At 41.4% G+C, this 22197-nt stretch overlaps 1 protein-coding gene across 1 annotated transcript in view; it reads right to left on the bottom strand.

The window, feature by feature from the left end:
• The window catches only part of LOC101744509 (serine protease snake), a 42668-nt gene that overhangs the window by 14247 nt on the left and 6224 nt on the right, over positions 1-22197 (bottom strand). The window contains exon 2 of the mRNA XM_038014329.2: positions 3198-3295. Within this exon, the coding sequence (XP_037870257.1) occupies positions 3198-3295 (98 nt within the window). The remainder of the gene's footprint in view (positions 1-3197; positions 3296-22197) is intronic.

Here is a 22197-nt window from a genome sequence, read left to right as displayed (position 1 = left end):
GACCAAAAAACTAATAATGAAATAAAATTTATAATGATAAATCACCATAAACTCATAACTAATGTCGGGGTACTAAGCAAATTTAAATTCTCTTCCGATCATAGATTAGTGAGAGCATCATTACTTTTAAGTCGTCCAGTAAAGAGCAGAAGAACCTACACAACACCATCTAATGTTCCTAAGACAGAAACAGAAATTAAAAACTATATCGAAAATCTACGAATACACACAGAAAATATAGAAACAGAGTGTAATGATATCCGAACATACTACAATATCCTAGAAAGAGGCATAACAGAGAGTCTAAAATACAAAAACAGTGCACATGCTCATCAACATAATATTTTCTCCAAAAACACAATACAGCTTATAAAAAGGCGCACGGAACTATCATACAAAAAAGAATAAAACCAAAGATATGAAAGAAGAACTCAGCATAATATACAAAGAGGCTAATATGTCAATCCGTAAGGACTACAACGACCACAGATATGAGATTATCTCAAGAAACATAAAGAATTTTAGAAGTACAAAAAAGCCTACAAGAAATTAACTACACATAAGTCATGGATTCAAGAACTCGAACATAACTCACTAGAAACAAAATCTAGAAAAGATAAAGAGTAATAGATAATAAAGAGTAATAAACCATGCAACAGACTTCTATAAAAACTTATATAAGAAACAAAAAAACACTGAAACGAAAGCGCAAATAACTCACATGAACTCAACAGACTGCATCAGAAAAATTGAAGACTCCGAAGTGTACGAACAAATGAATAAGCTGAAGCCTGAGAAGAGTCCCGGACCAGATGGATTATGTAATGAGGCCCTTAAAATAGCAGCACCTATTTTAACACGCCATTTTACGAAATTGTTTAACATGATACTAGACGAAGAAAAAGTACCGAAACAATGGTGTACATCAGACATAGTATTACTCTTCAAGAAAGGATGTCCCTTAGATATAGGAAATTATAGACTCATAAGCCTGCTGGCGAGCATATATAAAAAACTATTATCACCCGTAATTTTAAAGAGAATATCCGACGACATCGACAAGCAGCAACCAAAGGAGCAGGCGGGATTCAGATCAGGCTTTAGCACAATGGACCACATACAAACTATGTGGCCTCCATTGACTACAGTAAAGCTTTCGACAGAATCAGTCACAGTTCAATCTGGAACGCACTACAACAATCAATCAATCATAGCAGTACTTGAAACTATTTTTCAAAAACTAGACTGGAAAAAAAGAGGCGTGTACATAAACGGACACTACCTAAACCATCTGAGGCTCGCTGACGATATTGTTATAATTGCTGAAACTGCCAAAGACCTAGAGGAAATGATGAGATCACTGGACTGCGAAAGTTCAAAAATCGGCCTAGAAATGAATGTAAGCAAAACTAAGATATTAACCAACAATCACGAACGCGCAATAATGATAAAAGGTAACAATATAGAATACGTCAGCGAATACATCTACTTAGGGAAGCAAATCTCATTCAAAATGACAAGCAACGAAGAAGAAGTAACAAGAAGAATCAACGCAACTTGGAAGAAATTCTGGGCACTAAAAGAAATCCTAAAAGGGAACTACAGCTTGCGTATGAAAATGGCAACATTTGATACATGCCTGCTACCCTGCTTGTTGTATGGCTGCCAAACGTGGATATTTACAAATAAAATAAAACAAAAAATTAAATGTAGTCAAACAGCCATGGAAAGGAGCATGTTTAAAATTAGAAGAATACATAGAATTAAGAATGAAAACATTCATCAAAAACTAAGCATACCGATGCTCTCAGCCACGCACTCTCACTTAAGTGGAGATGGGCCGGACACATCTCACGATACCCAGACAAAAGATGGACCGTTGATGCCACACGATGGAAAGGACCAGTGGGAAAAGGAATGTTGGTCGACAATTAAGACGATGGGCTGATGACATAACACACGTTGCAGGAAACGACTGGATTAAATCAGGCAAGGACAAGGAGCCATGGAAAAGGATGGAGGAGGCCTTTACCCAAATAGGGGTCCAAATCTCATAAGTATTACTAATATTAAATAATTAATTAATTATAAGTATGTAACCTTTTAATTTTAAACTACAACTTACTAACAATCATTGGGTTATGGATATATTTTTTCTCAGCTAATGCTGGTAAATGTGAATCTAGCACTAACTTACGCCAAATGAGTTGGTTCATTGTGTAGTGTTGTAGGGGTTTGAGTAGTGGATGTAAGGAATCGTTGCACTATGGAACAGGTGTCGATTATTACAGATTTTTGTAAAGCAATGTATGAATATTTAATTTTATTAAGATCAAGTTCTGAGAGCGATGTGTGTAATGATTTTGGAATGAGTCCGGTTGATGAAATTATTATGGGTATAATTTTAACGGTGTGTTGATGCCACATTTGTCGTATTTCATCTGCTAGTGGTATATATTTTTGTATTTTCTCATTGTATTTTTTCCTTATATTTTCAGAATTAGGTATTGCAATATCTATTAAGTATGTATTTTTTCTATCTTTTAGAGTTAGTGTAATATCCAGTCTATTATTTGTCTATTTTTTTTTATTATTATTATTACTGGTGTAGAGCGTCTTGTGAGTCCGCACGGGTAGATACTTTCTGCCGTGAAGCAGTAATGCGTTTCGGTTCAAAGGAACGGGCAGTCGTTGTACTGTAATACGGAGACTTATAACTCATGTCTCAAAGTAAGTGGCGGCATTTACATTGTTGATGTCTGTGGGCTCCGGTAACCACTTAACACTAGATGGGCCGAGAGGTCGTCCACTCATCTAATCAAAGTGTTAATTTTATGGTATTATTTTTGTTGTATAGACGGGTGAACAAGCTCGCGGCCTGTATGGTTGTAAAGAAAGAAAGAAAGAAACGTTGTAAGTGCTATAGCTCACAAATATCATAATACGAATGTCGTCAACGCCACACTTTCAGACATGAGAATGAGTTTCAATAATATATCATATATATATATATATATATATATATATATATATTACAGCACAACGGCTTTTCTGACCTTCAAGGCAGAACGCATTAACGAACGCTTCGCGGAAGTAGAAAAAGGCTTCAGAAATAGACAGGGTGGCTGTCCCCTCCGGGCGAACTCACAGCACGCCCCACCGGCAGCAGCGTGATATGAGTTGCTTTAAATGATTACCGGTGGATAATTCTGTTCCTTGTAGTCCAAGATGAGTGTCTCGCAGTGCTTCGCAAGAACGCACGTGCCGTTGTAGCCGTCGCGCTGACACGGGGAGCCTGCCAAACAACGTGTCACTATACAATGCGTACTTGAACCACACGAGACTGCACTTAATGCAGGAGTATACAGGGTTTGAAATAAAGATACACCTCGTTGGATTAGAACAACTGCGGGGTTGGAATGCGATGCCGCTATTCGATTGCTATTAAGTACTAGCTCTGCTGCGTGCTAGTGGTACCGAGGTGATAGCGTGCCGCGCGACTTTGACCTCTACAGTCGCTCCGAGCCGTCAACGAGGAAGCCGCCTTCTACTTACAGTATGACGGCTGCTCTAACCCTTCAAACTGAATGCATAGCTGCTTTGCTGCAGAAATAAGCGTATATAACAGAAGTATTGGTATAACATTCATTTAGAGAAGCTACGCCAGCACGGTAGTGCGATGGGCAATTAAACTGAGAATTCCCAAAAAGCCGTGTTTTTAAAATTAAGTGGAATTTAAAATAAAAGCACCGTGGATCCGTAGAGGATCCGATAAGGCATGCTTTGGACCGCGGTGGTTTTGCTGTGCTCCGTCGCCTGGCTCGCACATGTAATTAGCGGTGCCCAAGATAAGATAGCTATCGTGTCGCGCCGCTTTATCAAAATGGCATTCTGACGCTTCCTTAAGATACTCCTTTTATTTTATTTATTGGGTCCAACTTGTTATACTTTAGCACAAAACATTACAAGTAGCACACACTGTTACGCGCTGGGGTACTGGATAAATATAACTTCCACCGAAGTACAAATTAAAACTCTATTTAACACTTAGAACACTTACAGAACACTTTACAATTGGTAATTCACTTCTTCCACTTCGCTTCAGGTGATCCGTTCGCTGTTTCTCTTCGAATAGAGCCGATTACTAATTGCTTTCTTCTCATCTCCGCAACGCTTTTACAGTCGACACGACAACTCTACAATTATCGAGAACATTCCCGATGGGGCGAGTTGTTTCGATATATGTTTCCCCCATAATTCTTTGGATTCAGAGACGTAGCAAGTCTCACTAAGCTTCTGAACCACGCTCAAATTCTGTTCTCAGCCCGTGTTGCCGTCACTGTCTGTTAGTTTTAGAATTTGTTAGGTGCCAGTTCTAGTGTTTAATTTTAACATTTTTGTTCTTCTAAATTGCTCTATTTTGTATTCGTTATGACTTTTCTGACATCGGCTTTGATAGCTTTGATTGAGTCGCAGTTCATTTTTACACTACTTCTTTGGTCTTGAAGTAATAATAATAATAATTTATTTATTTATTTACTACATAAACTCTTAAATAAAATATTCATAAATTCTTGACCTAGAATAATACTATTTACATATATATCAAATTGAGAGATCACGCAGATGGCATCAACAATATAATATTAACCAATGATCTTCACACTAGGCACAGCCTGTACCGTGAGGAACAAAATACGATTTACTATGTTAGTGTATAATCGATCTCAAAACGACATCACTATTGTATTAATAATTATTACACTCAAAAACATGCGTTACAAGATTTCACATAAGGTATAATAGAAAATTTGAGTAATAAAAATAACACGTCAAATACACACACATAGGTATGTGGGGAGCGTAGAAATAAACAAATATAAAATAAAGTAGTATGAAAGAAAAAATAAACAAAAAAAGATACAAAACTAATAAATCGACTGCTATTTCTTGCTTTTAATTAAGTTATCTGTGTCCATATAGTTCCATGCTAACAACCATTTTTTCACTAGTGGTTTAGCTTACCTAACCGTTTTGTGTTTTAGATTTTCATTACAATATCTAATGACCGCGTCATAAATATAGATCTTAGCAACTTTTTGACATAGATGGTTTTGGATAGATGGGTATTTTGTAGCTGTCAAAGTTACAGGTAATTTGCAAGCCCTGCGCTTAATCAAGGAATTGTATATTTCAGAAGAGAGCACCGCTCCATGTATCAATAAAAATATTTTTAAAATGAATAATGACGCGCGTTGAGATCTTGACTTTCCCTGTAAACGCGTTCTATGGAGTACCTTCGCTAGTAAATACTCCGCATATTCTGGTCAGTCACTATCTATCTAATAAAGACCTTTAATAATAATAATGGATTATAATGGAATAATAATGGAAATAATAATTAGTAGTAGTAGTAGCGACGGTAGACGCGCGGTCAGCATCCTTTTTGCTTTGCTCCGTGTATTTAATTAGTTTTTTAGTGATTAATTACGATATTTTCGATTAGAACTTGTACAAAACCTGTGGCTTACTACCATAAACGCAGTGCAGTGTTCCAAATACTCTGGATTAAGTGTTTTCAAGCATAATTTCATTTAAAAATTTCAACATCGTACAATACAATACTGATACATCAAAACAAGCGCATAAACGCTGCTTTTTGTATGGTGCTTCCGACCTTTTAGACGAAACGGCGAAGGAAAAAGTTTACCAGTGATTGTGAGCTGTAGCTGCGCTGGATTTGTGAGTCAACTGAGTTCTCAATTGAATGGACATTGAGCTTGTTTACTTGAGCAGCTGTTTGCAATGAATAAGTCAAAATGCGCAGGTTGTCCTAATATTTTGAAAGGAGTGTCGTTTATGCATTGTTCTCGCTGTGAGGACAAATACCACTATACCTGCATTAATTTTAGTAGGCAAGATTACACCGCCTTATCTAAAGAGTTGAGGGAAACGTGGGTGTGTCCATCATGTAAGTGCAAGGAGCCGAAGTCCGGTGATAATACAAACACACCGGTCCGCTGCACCGGAACCTCGACCCAAAGGCAGGACTCGGGAGTGGAGCATCAACCACAGCGCGACGCCCCGGGATTCGAGTTCGAGAACGTTACCTTACGCACGCGACCGCACAGCGGCTGCACCTGTGTCTCTGCTGAAAGTATTCGCGAAATAATAAGACAGGAACTCGATAGAAAGCTCAACTCTCGGTTGGATGCAATTCAGGCGAAACTTATAGGCTTCGAGGAATCTCTTGTCGCGAATCACACACAGAACGATTTACTCAGGAAAGAAAACGAGTCACACAGGGCTTTAATTACAGTGCTTCAAAAAGACAACGAGAAACTCCGAACTACGTCCCAAGATCTGTCTCTTCGCCTGCACGTGCTGGAAAATCTTTCGCGCTCTAACAATTTGGAAGTGCAGTGTGTACCGGAACACAAGGGTGAAAATTTACAGAACACCATTCAACAGTTGGGTAGAATTATCAGCTGCCCAGTGACCGATCCTGATATTCAGTACTGCTCTAGAATTGCCAAACTTAACAACAAAAGTCCTCGACCTAGGTCGATCATAGTGAAATTTGGTAGCAGGCGTCTGCGTGACAATTTTTTGGCGTCGGTAATCAAGTACAACCGTAACAGCCCTAAAGATAAGCTCAACACTAGCCATCTTGGTATCGGAGGCAATAAGAAGGATCCCATCTACGTAACTGAGCACCTCACGCCAGAAACTAAACGGCTTCATGCCGCGGCCCGGCGCGTGGCGCACCAACTGAATTATAAATTCGTCTGGGTCCGGGACGGGAAGGTCTTCCTCAGAAAGAGTGAAACTACGGGGTACGTGCATGCTCGCAGTGAGGAAACTTTGAAGTCGCTAACTTAATGATCAATCGCTTGGCTTCCAGCTCAGCTTTGTTTAATAGTTTTGTGTTTAATAATTTCTTAATTCCCAATTTATTTTATACTTTTTTATTTTGAGTTATATTGATTTGTCACTTATTTAATCCTTTTTTACTTTTTTTTGCATTCGAGTTTATTATACATACATATTATTATATTATATTATATATTTTAATGATACAAATTTACTACCAAAATGTACGTGGATTGAGAACCAAAACTTCTGACTTTTTTAGCAGGGTTGCTTGTGATAATTACGACATTGTCGTGATTACTGAGACATGGTGTGACGGCAGCGTCTTCGATTCTGAGTTGTTCGATGACAGATATGTGGTTTACAGACGCGATGGGGAGTCTAGCAATATTCATGGTAAGAGTGATGGGGGTGGGGTGGCTGTGGCTGTGTCCAAATGCTACATCTCCAGCCGGCTTCGAGGATTGGAATCGAACTGTGAAGACATCTGGCTACGAATCAAAAGCTTTAATGAGAGAGGTCAGCAAATGCACTTCTACCTATGCTCAGTTTACCTCCGCTCACCCCTTAGGCAGGATGTTCTTGAGGACTTTTTGGTTAATTCCAATAGAGTCTTGGAACAAAATAAAATTGAAAACGTCATATTTGTCGGTGACTTTAATCTCTCTTGCATAACCTGGAATGTAACTAATAACATGCAGTCTCTTAACTGTAAGTCTAGTAATCACCTATTGCCTAATATGCTTCTTGATTTTTGCTCGATGAATAAATTACAGCAATATAACCACACGCTCAACAGTGACGGCAAGGTCTTGGATTTAGTGCTCAGTAACAGAACCAATATTATCAATTTATGTACAAGCAGTGATCCACTTTCGAAGGTTGACCGTTACCACCCACCTTTTGTTTTCAACATATCTGATGGTGGTAGGAAAAATTGTAACAACAATTTGATTCCGGACAACAATAACCGTCTCTATTTTTATAAAGCAGATTACGACAACGTCATCAGAGATTTAATAAACGTCGACTGGGACACCGAACTGGAAGTTTGTCCGTCTGTCGATGATATGCTTTTGGTATTCTATAAACATATTCGCATGGTTATCGAGAAACATGTGCCGAAGCGTTCACCAAGAAGCAAGAAGTACCCTCCGTGGTTTTCTTGCGACTTAATTAAACTTCTTAAGGAAAAACTGAAATATAGGAACAAGCTTAAAAAATTCAATAAAAACCCTTTGGATAAATTATCTTTCGAGTTGGCTAAAAAGCGAGCCCAACACCTTATGGTTACATGCTACAAAGACTACATTGCTCGTCTCGAATCAAGCTTACGATACAACCCCAAATTGTTTTGGTCTTTTATCAAGAACAAAAGAAGGAACGGTAGCCTCTTCCCTGCACGGATGACTCTGGAGGACAAGAGTGCCTCGAACGGCAATGATATTTGCAATCTCTTTGCCCATAGCTTCTCTTCTGTATACAACAGTAGTTCTTTACCCTCCTCGGCCCCTCACGTTGCAAAATTATTAAATAATTACTTGTCGGTTATCCAATTTGACGACGCACAGGTACTTAAAGCTTTAAAAAAACTAGATCTGAATAAGGGAGCTGGTTCGGATGGCCTTCCTGCAGTATTTGTTTCTAGATGCGCTACAGTACTTGCTCACCCGTTGCGTCTTATATACAACAAATCGTTAATAACCGGTGTTTTCCCAAGCGATTGGAAGCTGGCGTTGATTGTTCCTTTGCATAAGGACGGCCCGAAGGATCTTATCAGGAACTACCGACCTATTTCAATTCTTGCTGTATTTGCAAAGATTTTCGAGCAACTTCTCCACCCGATTTTGGCTTGGCATTTCAAAAATCTAATCAGCCCTCATCAGCACGGTTTCACGAAGTCTAGATCTACGTCAACAAACCTGACATCTTTCATTAACGAAATTGCCGTTGAGGTCGACAGGCGCTCGGCTGTTGATGCTGTGTACACCGATTTTAGCAAAGCGTTTGATCGCGTGAATCACAGAATCCTTTTGCAGAAGCTCTCTGATAACGGCATCGCTGAGCCATTGCTGAGCTGGTGTTCATCGTATCTCTCGGCCCGGCAATCAATGGTCGTAGCATCGGGTTTTTTTTCTGACCCTTTCTCGACACCCTCTGGCGTGCCACAGGGATCCCATCTCGGTCCTCTATTTTTTAATATATTTATAAATGACATTGGTGATTGCTTTCACCACTGCAGACATTATCTGTTTGCGGATGATTTGAAGATATTCAGGGTTGTAAATTGTGCGTCGGATGTGATATTCCTGCAGAACGACATTGACCGCCTGGTTTCATGGTGTTCACGCAACAATATGGACCTCAATCCGGCCAAATGCTATTCAATTCATTTTTCCAGAAGAAAAACTAGATCTTACTACAACTACACTATAAACCATAGCATCATAAAAGTGGTCGATAGTATTAGGGATCTCGGCGTAGAAGTTGACCGAGAATTAAGATTTCACGTCCATATTGAGAAGATCTGCTCGAAGGCTTTCAAGTCCCTCGGCTTTGTTTTGCGGAACAGCAGGGACTTTACTAGACCGGAAACAAAAATATTACTATACAACTCTTACGTTCGTAGCACCCTGGAGTACTGCAGTGTCACTTGGAACCCTTTTTACGACGTGTACAAAAAGAAGTTAGAGAGGGTCCAGAAGCGTTTTCTGTGGCACCTTGCTTTCTCCTGCAATGTTGCTAGAACCATTCAGAGTTACCCGGCTAGGTTAAAGTATTTCCACATGAGCTCTCTTTCGGAGCGGAGACGCACTCTCGATCTATTGTTCCTGCATAAACTTGTTAACGGAGAATACGATGCCCCTGATCTCTTATCTCTTCTGAACTTTAACGTGCCGCTGACGTCGACAAGGGCCTCGAAGTTGATGGTGTTCAGGGTTCCCAGATTCTACAACAACCTAGGTAAGAACGCGCCTCTCAGCAGACTAGTTGGGGAATTAAATAATTTGCATAACAAGTATTCTCTGGACGTTTTTGCTGGCACTGTTGACAGTTTTAGACGAGAAGTCTACAGCCTTGCTCAATGAGTTTTTTTCAATTAAGTAATAGCGTATTTGGTAGTACTTAAATGTGTATTAATGTAGGGTCTTCATGTAATGTTATATATAGTTTTTCTTTGTTTTTTATATAATGAACCGCTTTTTTTATGCATGCAGTCGGTACCTGTAACTGTGTTAGCATTTAGTGTGAAATCAATGTATATGATACCTGTAATGTTCTGTGCTGATGTATAACATGTTGGTACCCAATAAATAAAATAAAATAAAAATAAAATAAAATAATAAATATAATGAATAAATGTGACCAAAACCCCAACGCGCAAGACATTGCCCATCGGTAATGGCGTTGGATAGGAACACTCTGCGGCGCAGCGGAGTCAACGCAGCATCAATCGCGTTTGAGTGGCAACCGCTTGGCAGGAGAAGACCTGGTCGCCCTGTACACACTTGGCGACGCACCGTGGAGAGTGAGATGAGGACTGCCGACGTGACCTGGAGTGATGTCAAGGAGCAAGCGCAAGACAGGGTAAAGTGGTGACAACTTGTGAGGGCCCTATGTACCAGCGAGGTACCCTAGGACTACAACAACAACAATAAAAAATGTAAATATGAATGAATCTAGTGGAGAAATTCAATACATTTAAAAATTTTACTACAAAAAACTATTATCGATCGAAGACAAAAAAGGTAAAAATGCAACACAAGCCGCGATAAAAATTTGCGATGTTTATGGACCCAGTGCAGTGTCTGTGAGAGTAGCACAAATTTGGTTTAAGCATTTTCAATCCGGAAATTTTTATGTTAAAGATGCACGTCGCTCTGGTCGCCCTATTACGGATAAAATGGATGCCATTTTTTAAAAAGTAGAGCAAAATCGGCATATCAGTAGTTACGACGTAGTTGAAGAACTGGGAATTGACTACAAAACAGTTTTTTTGCATTTGAAAAAAACTGGGTACACAAAAAAGTTCGATATTTGGGTACCTCACGAGCTCACTGAAAGAAACCTAATGAACCGTGTACTCATTTGTGATTCTTTATTACGACGTAATGAAACCGAACCATTTTTGAAGAAGCTGATAACTGGTGATGAAAGGTGGATCACGTACGACAAGAACGTGCGAAAAAGGTCGTGGTCAAAGACCGGTCAGGCTTCACAGACTGTGGCGAAACCCGGGCTAACTCGCAATAAGGTGATGCTGTGTGTGTGGTGGGATTGGAAGTGCATTATTCATTATGAGCTATTACCACCAGGCAGGACCATCGATTCTAAACTCTACAGCGGACAACTGATGAGATTAAAGCAAGATGTTGAGAGAAAGCCACCGGAATTAATCAACAAAAGGAGTGTGGTTTTTCATCATGATAACGCCACACATCAGTTAGACGTCACACATCTTTAGCCACTCAGCAAAAATTAAGAGAGTTTGGCTGGGAGGTGTTAATGCATCCGCCGTATAGTCCTGACCTTGCACCTTCAGATTTCCAACTGTTAAGGATCTCTAAATCCCCCTCCAAACAAGTTTTTATTATCGCCCACCACCGAGCTTCACTTCATCGAGCGATCGCGAACGCATATACATCTTTAACGATTACATTATCTACAATACTCATATTGCTCTTCATGATTATTTGTTCTTCAGTTTTATCTTTTAATAGACCTGTAAATACGAGCCAAATCGTTTCATTGAAGAGAACAACAAGACATCCAGCACGGAACATTGGTGACCTCGACGTGATCAACGTGATCAACATCAAACAGCAGGGAAGTGTCCGTTCCTGATTTATATCTATTCTCATCATAAATCATCCATTAATTCATCCATGGGCCTTAGACTCGAACGAAAGTTAGCGTAATGTGCTTTAAACTTTAATAAACTACCTCCATCTTAATAACTAAGAGTGAAATACATTAGTCAAAACTTAATTATTACACATTAATAAAGTCAAATATCATTTCGTAATCAATACTTCATTAAATACAACAAATTATAATATTACATTTTGTTAACTCTGAGATTACAGTACAACGAGCTGTTACAATACATTTCGAAAAAAAGTGCGTGCGTACAAAGTACACATGTCAGAAGTGAAACTTTTTTGGCGAACTAATTTTTAAGTCTTGCTTATATTTATAAAAATCTAAAACTTTAGATTTCCAAGACTTAGAGGAAGGGAAAAAGGAAGATATGTTCCCGCCAAAAGTTTGTCAAATGTCAATCTCAAACCTCAGTGTTGACAGTCACATTATATTTAGATTTCTAAATTGTAAATGACTAATATATTGCCAATTGAATTAACTAATTTAATTTCATGCTATTTGATTAATGTTCCAAATTCTTTTCATTTAATTTCAATTCCTATTAACATTTTTCACAAAAAAAATATAAAATATTAGGCTGTATGGTATGATACATTTGCCTTTCCAGTTGGAAAAATACAACAACTACTACTACTGACATTTGACAACTACTTAATTTCAATAGTAGTTTGATGTCACTTCCGTTGCATACCTGCGTGACGTTCTGTAAAAATTTTACCCCCATGTGCCTAAAAAAGTTTCACTTCAATAATTCTTTAATAACAAGCGTAAAATTTAACAATAAATTATTCATCATACGCATTCATTAAATCATAACATTTGTGTTGAATAGTTCAATTTCTGCATTCCAGTAAACGCTTCGTGTCGCACAGGTCGCTCTACGCGTGTCCGTACGTGTACGTGTTCAAGGCCGTTCCCGCATCTGGCCGACTGCACTTTATGAGACACTGCGCTGACCTTGACCCATTGTTAATTGAGGGCATTGACCGGATTGCATAATTTACGTAACATTCTATTTTAATTTTATTTATTTTTCTCGTTTGCTTTCAATTTTGTATTGCTCATTCCTTTGCCATTATGTCTCACACTGAGAGATCTATCTCGCCAATCTTAAACTAGATGTCCCCAGTGCAAGCAAGCACAGTAAACACATTAAAAGAACTCAACGCTCGTCATAGTTCCGTCAAGGGTCGTATTACTAAATATAAAAATTTATTTAATAAGATCTCAGAATCGCTGCAGGTTGATTTGCGTATGCTAAATCAAAGATATGAAAGTTTGAGAGATATGTTTTCTAAGTTTGATGAATTGCAGACGCAGATAGAAATAATGAACATTGCTTATCTAGAAGCTGAACTAAATATAAGAGATGATATTGAGACAGATTTTTCATTACTTATCGCAAAAACTCAATTATTTTTGAAGGCTAATCAGACGCAACGCGAGGACTTTAGGCCCGCAAATTCTGAGATTTGTTCCAATTGTTCAAACCCAAGTCAACATAATAATAATATATCAGGCTTCAAATTGCCTACTATAAAAATTGCGAACTTTAACGGCACTTACTTTAAATGGCTAGAATTTCGAGACACTTTTGCTTCATTGATCCACAGCAATTACAGAATTGAATCAGTACATAAATTTCATTACCTCAACTCTTATCTTGAAGGAGAGGCTGCTCACGTCATCAGCAATCTCGAAGTAAGTTCTGCCAATTATGATGAAGCCTGGCAACTTTTTTGCGAGAGATCCAACAACGAAAAGCAACTGATAAGCAATCATTTAAACTCGCTCTGTAACCTTCAGCCCGTGTCTCGCGATTCATCTAAAGATTTAAAATTTTTAATCGATCACATTTCGAAAAACTTACGGGCTCTCAACACCCTGGGCGAACCAACGGCGTCGTGGGATACGCTAGTAATACATCCGGTCACTTTAAAACTCGATAGTAGTACTAATTTTAAGTGGGAGGAGCACAGGAGCAATTTCAAGAGATCACCTTCTCTTAAAGTTTTTTTTGTTTCCTGAAAGCTCGAGCCGATATTTTGGAATCAATACAATTGAATAGGACAGAGCGTGCTTCAATTAATAAACGTCCGCTGAACTCCTTCGATTTGAGCAAAGGTCAACGGCCTCAAACAAGATCATTTGTGATTTCAGCTGGCCAATCCTCCTCCTCGTCGACTTCCATATGCGTCCTGTGCGGTGGTGATCATCGCTTATATGATTATGCGACCTTCTTGGCCAAATCAATCGCTGACAGGACCGCCGAGGTGGTGAGGTTAAGACTATGTTTTAACTGCCTACGCAAGGGGCATTCAATACAACAATGTAGGTTAGGCCCTTGTTACATTTGCAAAATATTTCACAACACCCTACTACATAGGGATAATTCTCAGGCTGCAAATATATCCAACGTTCAAGCACAAAGTTCGGCAACCGAAGCGGGGTCTGAGGGTGGGCAGGCTCCGTGCAATAGCGCTGTCAGTATGTCGGTGGGTTCCAAATCAAATGTACTTCTTTCAACGGCGATGGTCGAAATATACAATCCAAACACAAGACATCATGTCACGGCTCATGCACTTCTAGACAGCGGCAGCCAGTCGTCCATTATTACAGAGAATTTAAAATCGAAATTACAGTTAATATGTACACATCCGCGGGATGGAATGATGCCAGGAGACGCCAGGATCCTAATACTTCTGAGGAAAGGCGGAAATTTAACGCCGCTTCTAGGTCCTATAAGAGGGCTATTGCCAAGGCGAAGTCGGAGCACGTTGCCAGAATTGGCGAGCGACTGAAGAGCTATCCCGCCGGGAGCCGTGCTTTCCGGTCGCTCGCTAAGGCTGCAGAAGGTAACTTCTGCAGGTCTAGTCTCCCACCACTACGCAAGTCCGATGACAGTCTGGCCCATAGTGCGAAAGAGAAGGCTGACCTTCTGGTCAAACTCTTCGCCTCGAACTCGACTGTGGACGACGGGGGTGCCACACCACCGAACATCCCTCGGTGTGATAGTTCCCTGCCGGAGATCTGCTTTACACAGTGTGCAGTCAGGCGGGAACTCCGACTCCTGGACGTCTATAAGTCGAGTGGGCCAGACGGCATCCCTGCAGTGGTTCTAAAAACGTGTGCCCCTGAGCTGACGCCTGCGCTAACGCGTTTGTATCGCCTCTCTGATTGCACTAACAGGGTTTCGTCTTCATGAAAGACCGCCCACGTCCACCCTATCCCCAAGAAGGGTGACCGGTCGGACCCATCGAGCTATAGGCCTGTCACGATATCTTCCTTGCTTTCCAAGGTGATGGAGCGAATTATAAATATACAACTCCTGAAGTATCTTGAAGATCGCCAGCTGATCAGTGATCGACAGTACGGTTTCCGTCACGGTCGCTCAGCTGGCGATATTCTTGTATACCTTACTCACAGGTGGGCTGAAGCCTTGGAGAGCAAGGGCGAGGCTCTTGCTGTGAGCCTTGATATCGCGAAGGCCTTCGACAGGGTCTGGCATAGGGCACTTCTTTCGAAGCTACCATCTTACGGAATCCCCGAGGGTCTCTGCAAGTGGATCGCTAGCTTTTTGGATGGGCGGAGCATCACGGTCGTTGTAGACGGTGACTGTTCTGATACGATGACCATTAACGCTAGTGTTCCACAAGGTTCGGTGCTCTCCCCACGCTTTTCATCCTGTATATCAATGACATGCTGTCTATTGATGGCATGCATTGCTATGCGGATGACAGCACGGGGGATGCGCGATATATCGGCCATCAGAGTCTCTCTCGGAGCATGGTGCAAGAGAGACGATCAAAACTTGTGTCTGAAGTGGAAAACTCTCTGGGGCGAGTCTCCAAATGGGGTGAATTGAACTTGGTTCAATTCAACCCGTTAAAGACACAAGTTTGCGCGTTCACTGCGAAGAAGGACCCCTTTGTCATGGCGCCACAATTCCAAGGAGTATCCCTGCAACCTTCCGAGAGTATCGGGATACTTGGGGTCGACATTTCGAGCGATGTCCAGTTTCGGAGTCATTTGGAAGGCAAAGCCAAGTTGGCGTCTAAAATGCTGGGAGTCCTCAACAGAGCGAAGCGGTACTTCACGCCTGGACAAAGGCTTTTGCTTTACAAAGCACAAGTACGGCCTCGCGTGGAGTACTGCTCTCATCTCTGGGCCGGGGCTCCCAAATACCAGCTTCTTCCATTTGACTCCATACAGAGGAGGGCCGTTCGGATTGTCGATAATCCCATTCTCACGGATCGGTTGGAACCTCTGGTTCTGCGGAGGGACTTCGGTTCCCTCTGTATTTTGTACCGTATGTTCCATGGGGAGTGCTCTGAGGAATTATTCGAGATGATGCCGGCATCTCGTTTTTACCATCGCACCGCCCGCTACCGGAATAGAGTTCATCCATACTACCTGGAGCCACTGCGGTCATCCATAGTGCGTTTCCAGAGGTCTTTTTTGCCACGTACCATCCGGCTATGGAATGTGCTCCCCTCCACGGTCTTTCCCGACCGCTATGACATGTCCTTCTTCAAACGAGGCTTGTGGAGGGTATTAAACGGTAGGCAGCGGCTTGGCTCTGCCCCTGGCATTGCTGAAGTCCATGGGCAACGGTAACCACTCACCATCAGGTGGGCCGTATGCTCGGCTGCCTACAAGGGCAATAAAATAAATAAAAATAAAAAGTAATTTAGTGAAAACATCTAAAACATGATACAGACATTAATACATTTTGATAGGTATTCTAATTTGCGCATATTGCAAAGAGCTTGTGCATATATTTTAAGATTCGTTTTAAATTGCAGAGACAAACCCAATAAAAAGAATGGAATATTGCAGCCTGATGAGCTCATCAATTCATTTGAAACTTTAGTGAGATTAGCTCAGAAGGATAGTTTTAGTGCTGAACTAGCCACAATCGATAATAAAGGCGTGCTGAGTTCGAACAATCCTTTAATTTCTTTAAGCCCGTTTATTGATGATAAGGGTATATTATGTGTAGGTGGTCGTTTAAACTATTCTTGTCAGATTTACGACAAACGTCATCCTATGCTACTACATGCGAAGCATAAATTGACAAAACTATTGTTCCAGCAAGAACATTTACGTCTTCTGCACGCTAACCCACAGTTACTACTGTCCACTGTCCGAGAGTTCGTCTGGCCCATAGTGGGCAGAGATACAACGCCTTGTCGCCGCCTGCATACAATGCATTGTCTCACGTGCTACTGTGAGACAATGCATTGTATGCAGGCGGGCAAGTGCTAAGATGCGTGCACCTATGATGGGTGCATTACCCAGTCAACGCGTTAATCCTGATTTCCCCTGTATAAGTGCTGATATCGATTTTTGTGAACCTTTCTTAATAACTGATAGGAAGGGTAGAGGGTGTAAGGTAACGAAATGTTATAAATATGTGCGTTTTTGTCTGCTTCAGATACAAATGTTTGCATTTAGAAGCCGTAAGCGACTTCACCAAAGAGGCATTCATATTATCGTTGCGTCGTTTTATCTCTCGCCGAGGTAAGCCGAAGGAGATTTTCTGCGATAATGGCAGAAAATTCGTATCTGCATCCAAAGAGATTACAGAATTTGTGAACTATCATGCTGATGGCGTCGGTGGATTCCTTTCTAGTGAAGGAATTTATTTTAAATTTCAACCGGGATATGCAGCACACTTTGGGGGTCTATGGGAGGCGTCAGTCAAATCAGCCAAATTTCATTTGAAAAGAATTCTCGATAACACTCACTGCACATTTGAAGAATTAGCTACTTTGTTTAATCAAATCGAGGCCATACTCAATAGCAGGCCTTTATGTCCCTTATCTTCCTCTCTTGATGACCTTGCTCCTCTGACTCCCGGACACTTCTTCATTGGAAGACCTTTAACGTCGTTGCCATCACCTAAATACATGCATCTTAGTACCTCTAGATTGAGCCGATACCAACACTTGGAGCAAATTCGTCAACATTTTTGGAATCGATGGCAGCAAAGCTTCGATCAACAGTTACTATTGTTGATCGAAGCAGCAAAGTCACAAATGGCGCGTACCAGCAAGATCAATCCAGAATGGCGGCTTGGTTCTACTGAAGGACGAGAATATTCCACCGATGCAATGGCGGACGGGTCGAGTCATCAACATATTTCCAGAAAAGGACAATATCGTGCGAGTAGCCGAAATCAAAACTTCGAGTGGCGCTTATCGACGTGGACTTCGATCTCTTTGTCCTCTATTGGATACTGCAGAAGATTCTTCATTGGAAGCAAATGCTTCCAAGGCCCCGGAGGATGTTAAGGATCTCTAAATCCCCCTCCAAACAAGTTTTTATTCTCGCCCACCACCGAGCTTCACTTCATCGAGCGATCGCGAACGCATATACATCTTTAACGATTACATTATCTACAATACTCATATTGCACTTCATGATTATTTGTTCTTCAGTTTTATCTTTTAATAGACCTGTAAATACGAGCCAAATCGTTTCATTGAAGAGAACAATAAGACATCCAGCACGGAACACCACCTGTTTCGGTCTCTTCAGAATTCTTTAGGCAGTGTCAGGCTAACATCACGAGAGGACTGCCAAAACCAATTGTCGCGGTATTTTGATCAGAAGCCCCAAAATTTCTACAGCAATGGGATCATGTCCCTACCTACATGATGGCAAAAAGTTATCGAACAAAATGATACCTACATACTTTAGTTAAATGTAAATCAACTATTTTAAAAAATGTTGTGAATTTTCCTAAAAAATGCGAAGAAACTTTTTCTCACCTTATAATAATATAATCGCTGTGTTATCCGCATAGAACAGAATGTTTCCGTTTCTTAAAGTTCAAAAATTTCATTCATATAATATATTGTAATATAAACAAGTGTTTTCCATTGAACTTGCCCAAGTTCACTATCTCTCTTTCCGTTTATGACAAAATGTATTTTTTTTTTTTTTTTTTTATTCTGTAATTTATTGCGTACATTTTCAAACACTCGAGAAAGTTAATCAAGGTCTCTTTTCTGACGATACGCTAATTAAGACCAAATATGCCAATACATTTTTCGTCACAAAGTGGTTGCCCTATACATGCATTAAAATCTCTTATGATCGAAGTGCAATGGCATGGGTTATCTACAATAGCCTTGTCAATATTTTTATCGAAAGACTCCATGTAGTCATACGGATGGATTGTAGTGGGGCGTACACCGGAACTACCGCTGAGACCGATGTCGTTGTTGGTTAGTTGTCAACGATCGCCTCGACGACCCGTCAGTCGGGCATCCTCGGGGTGGCGTCGCGATGTTGACGGCGGGAACCCTCCTACCCTGACCGGACTCTGATTCCGGGCGAAGATCGCACGTCGGGTGAAAGAGTGCAGGGGAGTCGTTTAATGGGTTGGGCCCTACATTCCATCCCTTGGTTCCGTGTTCCGTTCCCAACATCTACGGACCGCCCAGTCTCACATGCGCCGCGCACCCCCTAGGCGCGGGGACCTCGAAGGAGGTTCGGCAACGGCCCCAAAAAAAGTAACTTGAATTGTCTTAATACAGTAACGCTTATTTAATTTTAATGTAACGAAAAAAACTTTTTTTTAACTTATTTTTTTTGTTTTGATGGGTGGAAGAACTCATGGTCCACCGCATGTTAAATGATTACCGGAGCTCATAAACATCAACAACGTAATTGCCCCCATCTTGGTCGCGTGATTTTCTTGGATTTTTCTGTGACTTACCCAAACATTTGACTGTGTTGAACATGAAACATTGGTGAGGAAACTACATCACTAATACCATATTAGAGATGGTGCATTGGAACTTATTACTTCCTATTTATCGGGAAGGATACAAGCAATAGATGTAAAAGGTAATAGATCTTCAGGCACCGTGTTGAAAATGGGTGTATTTCAGGGTTTCATCTTGGGTCCTTTTTTATTTCTAACTAGTAGAGACCGGGAGACTTCGTAGTGCCTCAATCGATAAATAAAAGACAAAACTTTTGTATAAAATAAACTTAAAACAAACAAAAGGGATCCGCCTGACGGGGGACACATCAAAGGGAAAACAAAATTGTTATTTTTATTTAATTCCGAGCATTTTCATATTTATTTACCTTTTAAACCTTCTCTGGACTTCCACAAATAATTCAATACTGAAATTAGCCAAATCGGTCCAGCCGTTTTAGAGTTTTAGCGAGACTAACGAACAGCAACTCATTTTTATATATACCTAGTCAGGTCATAAATTCTGTCACATGTTTAATGTAAAATAATTGAAACAAGTTTATTCATTATGTAACCATTCATATACCAAAATGAACTTAACAAAACATAGATTCTTATGACACTAAAGTTTATTCAAAATGACTTCTGTGATTTTGAATACAGGCCTTCAATCTGCGCGGCCAGTCGTCTATCGCAGCACGAACGAGGTCCATGTCAATATCGGCGGCTGCCTTAATCAAGGATGTCTTGAGTGACTCCAAATTGGGATGAGGCTTTGAGCACGCCTTTTCCTCCAAGTGTTGCCATATCTTGTAATCTAACGGATTAAAATCTGGACTGGAGGAGGGCCAGTCTTCGTGCCGGATGAAGTCGATTTCACGCGCCGCCAGCCAGTCTTGTGTGCTCTTCGCTCTATGAGCTGGCGCCGAATCTTGTTGGAATACCCAGTGCCTGTTATTGAACATGGTATGAGAAACAGGTTCCACAAGGTTCGTCAGGACTGTATTTTGATACACAACTGCATTCGTTTTTACACCTTTCACACAAAAATGTACCTCTGTTAAGCCCCAATAAGAAACTCTTTTTTTTTTTTTTTTTTTTTTTTTATGATTGAAAGTTTACTGGTGGCCCGAAGGCCTTTCCAGTTTCACCAGGACAGGTGGGCGAGCAAAGGCTCAGCCAAGAGGGGTGGGATTTGCTAACAACTGCCCGAGCGCCTCCGAAGGAGACCTAACAACTCAAGAGCAATTGTTTCGCGAATGAATCTACTACCGGATCGGAATCGCGACCCGCTGAGAAGATCCGGCGAGAAACTCAGCGGGCTGATGCATGGGTTAGGTTGCACGTCGACCTCTTTGTCGAGTTCGACGAGTACGGTTACCGGGGTCCCTAAGCCTGCCCCTAGTATTAGAGCTGAAGGCATCTAATGCAAAGGTTATTGGATCTGATGGATCCGTAAGGACGTGTCTAGGGCGTCGACGGTGACTGGCTCCTGCATGATCAGGATTCGGGGAGTAGTCAGCGGCGGCAACGATAAGGCGATTATCATGACGCATAGCCTTATCGAAGTATCGTTCCGACGCTGACTTCATGTATTTCCGAATTGATTCGAGGCCCAGGTCGTCGTGTAGGTCAACGTTCCTCACGAACCACGGAGCCCCGACAGCTAACCTACAAAAGCGGGATTGTAGGGATTGGAGGGTGTCTATGTGTGTGCGGGCCGCGTGAGCGAACACCACACTCGCGTAAGTCATGACGGGCCTTATGCAAGTTTTGTAAAGTGTCACCTTGTTCCGAAGGGACATTTTACTCCGCTTACAGATCATGGGGTAGAGTCTACCGAGAATAAACGCGGCACGGTCACGGACTGATTTTATATGCGGGCGGAATGTCATCGATGCATCCAGGGTAACGCCCAGGTACTTGACCTTCCTGGCCCAGGGTATGGGTTGTCTAAAGAGAGTAATCGGGGGTGTGAGATTCCTCCTCCTAATCCGGGAGGAAATCCGTGTGGAGCTTCCCCTCTGAAATAGCACCGCAGTACTTTTCGCTGGGTTGATGTCTATGCGCCATTTTCGGAACCACTGTCCTAGGGCTAGGGCTGCGCTCTGAAGCTTCTTCGCGATTAGGGACTTATTTCTACTAGAATAGTAAACAGTCGTGTCGTCGGCGAATAAAGCTAAATGGGTCGGCGGCGACCGGGGAATATCGTTGACGAATAAGCTAAATAGGAGGGGTGAGAGGACAGAGCCTTGCGGGACTCCAGCTGTGAGAGGTCGTGGGGAGGAGCGGGTTCCCTCGACTCGATATCGAAAAGAGCGGTTCGACAAGAAGTCCCGTATGATGAGCACGAGACTATCCGGCACGCCCATGTTGAATAGTTTGAAAATCAAACCATTGTGCCAGACTTTGTCGAACGCTTTTGCGACGTCGAAGAAGAGAGCTCCCGTGTATAACGGTTTTGGTCGATTAAGCCCCACAAGAATGTGCTCCGTGAGGCGGTGCACCTGTTGAACGCATGAGTGATTTGTACGGAATCCGAATTGTTCATCGATAAGAATGCCCTTGGATGAGACGAAGTCTCTGAGGCGTTTGTAGAGCAGACGCTCATACAGTTTGCCTAGAGACATGAGGAGGCTAATCGGGCGGTAGCTCGTCGGATGATTTTTTGGTTTACCGGGTTTATGTATGCCGATAACGTCCGCTTCTTTCCACACCGCGGG

Source organism: Bombyx mori, chromosome 12 (assembly GCF_030269925.1).
Source record: "Bombyx mori chromosome 12, ASM3026992v2".
NCBI classification, from domain to species: Eukaryota; Metazoa; Arthropoda; class Insecta; order Lepidoptera; family Bombycidae; genus Bombyx; species Bombyx mori.
The sequence above is the reverse complement of the archived record's forward strand: the minus strand, read 5'-3'. Positions and strand labels throughout refer to the sequence as shown.